General features: G+C 35.6%; 1 protein-coding gene across 1 annotated transcript; it reads right to left on the reverse strand.

Moving 5' to 3' along the window:
• Window positions 1–3,045: 3,045 nt before the first annotated feature.
• On the reverse strand, window positions 3,046–6,820 carry LOC149214691 (beta-phenylalanine coenzyme A ligase-like). Its single transcript, XM_089390946.1, has 6 exons — window positions 6,094–6,820; window positions 4,781–4,970; window positions 4,249–4,394; window positions 4,060–4,127; window positions 3,399–3,501; window positions 3,046–3,221 (listed from the first exon to the last, which is right to left on the reverse strand). Exons 1-6 carry the CDS (start codon window positions 6,469–6,471, stop codon window positions 3,108–3,110), a joined length of 999 nt encoding a protein of 332 aa, XP_089247072.1. The 5' UTR covers window positions 6,472–6,820; the 3' UTR covers window positions 3,046–3,107.
• Between the last annotated feature and the right edge of the window lie 297 nt (window positions 6,821–7,117).

Consider the following 7,117-nt stretch of genomic DNA (forward strand, 5'->3'; position numbering starts at 1 on the left):
TTGTGGGCCTAGATGGCTTGGATTGAAGTTTCAATTTAATCTGATTTGGCTTCTAGTGCCTAAGTATAAACATTATTAATAGTTGAAGCCTAGAGATGCAAAAATATGGTGGGAAGAGCTCATTATTTCTGATGTTTTAGGGCTAATTTGGCCGAGACAATTAGGATTCTCAGCATTCTAACTACTCGCTAAAATGAGGCAATCATTGTGGCATCAATCTTATTTGCAATTAATTTGTTGTAATTCTTCTAAAAAAGACCTCCAATTACTATTATTTTAACATCCTGAGAATTGAAAGATTCACATGGTTGTTCATCAAAATTTGTACCATGATTGGACTACACAAACAAACTTATAAGAACTTGTATCTCTCTGCCCTGAAAAGGGGGTTGACATTATTGCTTTGAACTCTGCAATTGTACATCTTTTTTTTTAGAATTAATGCAATCCTTAGCGATGTCGCGATTCACCTTATGATTTGTTGTTCTCGCTTGTGAGCTATAAGCTTTTCTAGCTCCCTTCTAAGGAGGAATAACCCTCCTCTTTAACAAGGATCATTGTGCGTACATAAAGGTAGCATAATTACTTTGTTTATTTGCTTGCAGGTTGTGGTTTCAATTCCTTTAATTTTGTTTTATCACTATTACAAAATCCTTATTGTATTAAGGCCTCGTTGTTACTGATATGTTACGACAGCTTGCATAAGGGTTGAACAATAGAATATTAACATTCAACCATAGCCATCATAGAATTAATCTTCGTCATTCATATGTTATTGTTGTTGATTTACAGCTATTACAAATTACTATGATTTACCTTTGTTACAAAGTGTTGATTTACTTTTGTTACAGTTTCCCTTTATTGTTTTCAACCCTATGTCATTGATGCCATCTCAAGAGTAGCATTTATGTTAAAAGAGTGGTTGTGTTGTTACATGGATTCCATCTCTAGGTTGGTAGCATAAGAACTAGTGATTGTGTGATTGTGGTTGAGCTATTTCATGCAAGTGGGGACTTGATTTATGTGAGTGTTATTTCCTTTCTGCCAGAGTGGTTTAGAGTAGTTGAGTGCTCTTTTATTTCTGCAAATGTGATTTCCATTCCTAGAACTATGTGCAAAGAGTTTTCTTTTATGCAAGTGTGAAGTTTGACACCGAGATGTTTATTCACAACAATGAAGTTGATTTTCATTCATGCAAGTGTGAATAGCTAGAGTAACATTGGGCTTTGATTGAGAGTTGAGTTCTTCTTGAGGAGCATCATGTGTCTTAGGAAATAGTTAGTTCCAGTTAATGAATGTTGCCTATATATACTATGCCCAATAACCTTGAAATAAATAGACCTACCTTGGTTGACAATTTATGTTAGTGAGGTTGCATTGTGAAGACAATAAAATCCACCAACACCTTACAAAATAAAAGTAGTAGTTAATCTCAAAGAAATATGATGGTGTTTAATTACTAACTCACCAAAAAATTGCAATTGTTGTACATAAAACCATAGCATATTACTTAAACCAAAAAGCTTGCCTTCACTTACAGAAATTTTGATGCATTTGGAAGGGCTTCAATAACTCTGATGTTGTGGATATTCTGTGTGACTTCTAAACCACAAGTTGTGATGCATGTTTGTTATCTAAGAAACAACTAAAATCCATACTACCAACCTAGATACATTTTAACTTTGGAGGTACCAAGCATCAAGAGGGATCAAATCTCTTCACTCCAAAAGTGATTTGCACCTCAAAAGATTTGATCTCTCATGACACTTGGTAGATCTGGAATTAAAATGGATCTAGGCTAGTATTTTATAAATTTCACATCTCTATATATAAAAGTATTCTCATATTTTATTTTATTAAAACCTTGATTTAATCTCTATGGAATATCCACTAAATATTTTTAGTAGGAGGGTATAGAGTTTAGATATATAGCAAAACTATAACCTTTTTTCTTCTAGATTTAATTTAAAAAAAATGTTATAAAATAAGTTAAAATAAAATATTTTGATTGTGATATGAGTTACCATTTTCAGCATGTGAAATTGACAAGTCATAGTATTGGCCCATGGTCCATGGTAAAGTGGGGGTGAATATAAATTTTGTTATGTTGTAAGTTTATCGCAAGTATTAAGTTTTTTGTGCTTATTAATTAAATTTAAATATGGTTTGACTTTAAAAATAGATTTTCTGATTGACCATTATTAATTTATCATTCACCAATTCAACTTATAATGTTTAACTTTGAAAAACAATATTTGGTTTTCAATATCATTAAAAAAAAGTAGTTTTCAAACATTTGATGGAACCATAACTTGAAGGTCTTATTGTAGTTTTTGCATAATATAATCTCATCTAGATAACTACATCACATATTTTAAGTCATAATTTATAGATATGATTCCAATATTCATGCATGAGTTTTAAATATTTGTATCCAAAAATAAAAATAAAAATTCAAAATAACTCACAGTCATGTAAATAACGTATTTACTATAAGTTACTCCCCATCATAATTTAATCAAGTCCTTGCATAAATATGGGTAGAAATAAGATGTAAATAAATATACTTATTAGGAGTCACTTCCCACCATTATTTATGCTTTCCTTGTCACTTTTGTAGGAGTAAAACTATAAATGTACAACTTATTTATTTAACAAAATTTATGCAAGTTCTTGGGCCTCCAGGATCAATTAATTTATCCACTTCACATCTCAATTTATTAGCTTCTTCCAAGGCAAGACTATACGATTGCAACACTTGTTTTAATTTATATGTTAAAATAGATCTTAAAATATAACTAGTATTTATATGTTATATATTTTAATGTGACCATAGTCTAACTTATAGACAAATGATTTTTATTTTTTTTCAGAACATTTTTTTTTTGTTAATTTTAATCAAAATCCAGCAAAGATTTTTAAAAATTTGAATTTAAGTTGTTTAATTTATAAAATTTGAATGTCCCATAAATTTCTCAGAGCTAACTAACATTAAAATATTTATACTCATTTACAGATACTACAATATCTCTCCAGAATCAACATCACACAAAGCTCTATGTCACCTTTATCCTAAATTGTAAAACGCCATTCCAACCGCAAATACATCATAATTTGGAGATGGCCAATTTAGTCAAGTCCTTTCTTAATATCTTTCCTGCCGCATTTTTTGGAATCTCACTTACAAAAGCCAGATGACGAACCTTCTTGTATGGTGCCACCTATGAAGACAAACCCAAACCAGGAAGAAGTATGACATGTTTAATAATGATAGTAGTGACATAATTTGGGAAGCTTGATGAAATAATTAAAAATTTCAAAACTATCCCCCTGCTAGTTAGCAATTTTCAAAACCTCTATTGACAGTCTAAATATACCGTATTTACAACGCAAATTACCTGTTGAGCTACAAAGTTGATTACACTGTTTTGAGATAGTGTGCTTCCCGGTTTCCTTACAATATATGCCATTGGAACCTGGCCAGCTTCTTTGTCTGGAAACCTGAAACCATGCATCATATTTTAAATCTGACTCTTCAACACCATAGAAATCAATGACCAGGTATAATATATTTTGCATAGAGGATTCTTTGTGACTGACACAACTCAGGATTATAATTGTAAACTTTGTACCTTTGACTCTTAGGGGATCGGTCACATCATCAGCGTTGGTGTTTTAGTAACCTACCTTGTATCTACCATAATAACCTAACAGAATACAACATGATGTTGATTTGGGTTGGGTGAAGCACAAGGCCCAAGTATATATAACTCTGTGATGATTAGGCATTCATGATTATTAGGAATCCATGTCTTTACTGTGGCTTGGGAAGTTCATGTCAGCTGGTTATAAATACAACACCTACAGGCATTTTGCACCATTAGATCAAGAGAATTTTGAGATGAAACCTTAGAGTTAAATAACAGAATAGGAAACCTCTCTGAAGTAGTTTCCACGTCAGTTTCTGAACAATGGTCATGGCAAATGAAAATTTAAAAAAGGCAAGAATTACTCAGAACCACATGCTAACAATTGAGTATGAAGAAACATTGTACTTACGGTTTTACTGCAACATCTGTAATCTCAGGGTGAGAATGTAGAAGTGATTCTAAGTCAGCAGGAGCAACCTACAATGCCATGTCCAGGAAAAATTAAAAATTATGTTATGGTTGAGGTTAAGTATTGAATCATTTGCAAAATTTGGACATCAACAAGTTAAGAGACTTCTCAAAGAGAAGCAGATTATACTTGGTAACCCTTATATTTGATCAACTCTTTCAATCTGTCCACTACAAAGATGTAGCCTTCATGATCAATGTAACAGAGGTCACCTGTTCGTAGCCAACCATCCGAATCCAGAGTTGAACTAGTCGCTTCCGGATTGCTGAAATAACCTGCAATAGAGTAAAACTGATTTTTTTAAATCTTTAAATCTGACCTTTAAAAGATCTGTTTATTTAAGGCAACGATACATATCCACGATCCTCATCTGCCAGAGTTTCCTTTTCCAAAAGATGTAATTTTCTCAGGGTTAAGCGAAAAAGTCAAGTTCAAGGGCTTGCTTCACAACAGCTAATTGAGAACCTCCAGAGAATTGGATTGGAATTCTTTCTACTTGCATAACTCTATTCCACCATCTTAAAATTTTGTTTGTTGGTATAAAACTTCGATGAAATACTTCCTCTGTAGAGCAGGTTTTGAACTATGCATTGTATTTAAGGTTGTCTCTTGTTCAATATCTTTATTATGAACAAAAGAAAGTTTCAGAAAGAGAACATACCTTTCATGACATATGGACCACGAAGCCACAGTTCTCCTTTCTGGTTTGGGGGCAGAGGAGCTCCTGAAACAGGACCAACTATTTTTGCTTCAGTATTTGGAGACAACAAGCCAGCTGTTCCATAGTGTCTACTTTCTTCTTGACTGTCTGTGGATGCCCCCATTCCCAGTGTTTCCGTTAGCCCATAGCACTGCAAAATATCATGCAACCTTACTTGAGAAAAAGCATAGCCTAGGTGTAAGCTTACCGAGATAGTTGTAAGGTCATGGCTCTAATACCTTGGTAGCAAGCAAAAAAATGGCAGAAACTGTCTTAGTTGTTGATGATTAGTCAGAGATATTCAATGCTCAATGCAAGCCCCTGTACTTGTTAGATGCTTGTGTGTAAGCATGGCTAGGCATATACACGCTGGCTAAGAAGACCCCATAGGTGTGATGTTGCTAATATCTGCGATCCACCATCCAGGATATACTTCAAATTACCTCTAAATGCTTTCTATGTTTGGTACACGTGCCCCTGGGCTCTAGAGTATCATATGGGTGGGAAAAAGCTATCAGTCAAACCTCTGTGCAGGCCAAGAAAAGGCTGATCCTACCCATACAATCATCTGCTCAGTAGGCTTCAAGTTTGTGACTAGCTATTTTTTAATCCCAGATGCCTAGTCACCCAAGCTATAGCAATTTGGTCCCAAAGACAAACACCACTACTGTGCACAGATTTAGCCAGACTACACAACCTGGTTTGTTAAGAGGAAGGAAATCTGCCTAACATCGAAGCCGGAATATAGTCTAATGAACTCTACTTTTCCTTGAGGTAAGTGATTCTTGAATGCAGATTCTTGGTTTTAAAAACTTGAAAAAAGTCCGTGGATTTTAATCCTGACTTTGTTATAGCTAACTAGAAGGAAAAGTTATTACTTATTAGTTCAATTCCAAAATACTTTTCTCTGATCCATAGCTAGGGCCAGATGCATTTCAACAATAGATTCCAAATCTGGCTGGTAAAAGCTCTGTTGTATAGGTACTGAAAGGTCAATCCTGTGTTTAAAGGTAAAGATAGAAGGCCCCTTTGTGCCCTCATTTTCCCTTACAGGAAGACCACTGCACTAGGCTAAAAATGAATGAGGCACACTTAACCTACCTAATAAAGACGGATAGTAACTTAATATACCCTCCTGAGTGGTTGGAGAGAGTGATTATCTAGTCAGTGTCCATATCTTTAAATTATGTAGAAGAAAGCAAAGTTAGTGTTCTAGTATTTGTACTTCTATAGTAAGTAGACCAGCATGGCAGAAAAGAAGAAAACAACTTTACTTGTCTTATTGTGACTCCAGGGAACCAAGAAATAAACTCCTCTGTAGACTCTTTGCTCAGGGGAGCTCCACCACATATAACAGTGTGCAAAGAACTCAAATCATATTTCTTTGCAATATCGACTTTGTTCATAGCCAACAGGATGGGAGGCACAAGAGGCAAATAGGTGATTCTGTACTTCTGAATCAACCGAAGCATGTCCACGAGATCAAACTTAGACAGCACAACAATGGTGGATCCGGAACCAAGCAACGTACAAGCAAAAGCCGCAAGCCCATATATATGAAACATGGGCACCATAGCCAGGAAAGAATCAGTCTGATTCCGGGTACTATTCTCAGGAGTGAATCCCAAGCGCTTCAGCACAATGCAAACCATAGCAATCAGATTTCTGTGTGGGTGGAAATGACCCCTTTGCTCATTCCAGTAGTCCCGGAGGAATAGAGCAGTGTGGCAGTATCGTCTTGCCGGATTTTAACAACAGGGGCATGGGCAGGATTCGAAGTCAGGAGCTTATCTAGAGTAGAGATGTAATTTTGGTCATTCTGGGAGGCTAATTCAGATGAAGAAGAAGAAATGAGCACAATGGCCAATTTGGTGGCTGCCAATTTGACAGCCAAAGATGGCGTGGCGAAGGCCAACACGGCTGCCGAGTCTCTGGCTTGCTTCGCTATCTCAGCCGCGGTATTTAGCGGATTGGTGGTCGTAACGATGGCTCCAATGGACAAGACAGCCACGCAGATATGGGGAAATGGATTGAATTCGGCGAGAGGATGAGTACAACGTCGGATTTTCTGATGCCAAGGCCGGCTAAACCAGCGGCAAGTGACTTTACGCTCTGCCATAGTTGGGGAAATGTGGTGGTTTCCCCAGTGGCAGAGTCGATTCTTAATCATGGAGATTCACTCTTATTTTATCATGGAGATTCTTGTAAATAGGTTTTGTTACAATATAATGAGCCAATACCATGACTACAACTCATTTCATATAACATGTTTTTAATTAATCAATTATATTAAATGGA

The sequence above is a fragment of the Pinus tabuliformis genome, chromosome 1_1 (assembly GCF_031772625.1).
Source record: "Pinus tabuliformis cultivar Carrire ecotype Pingquan chromosome 1_1, CPIR1, whole genome shotgun sequence".
NCBI lineage: Eukaryota > Viridiplantae > Streptophyta > Pinopsida > Pinales > Pinaceae > Pinus > Pinus tabuliformis.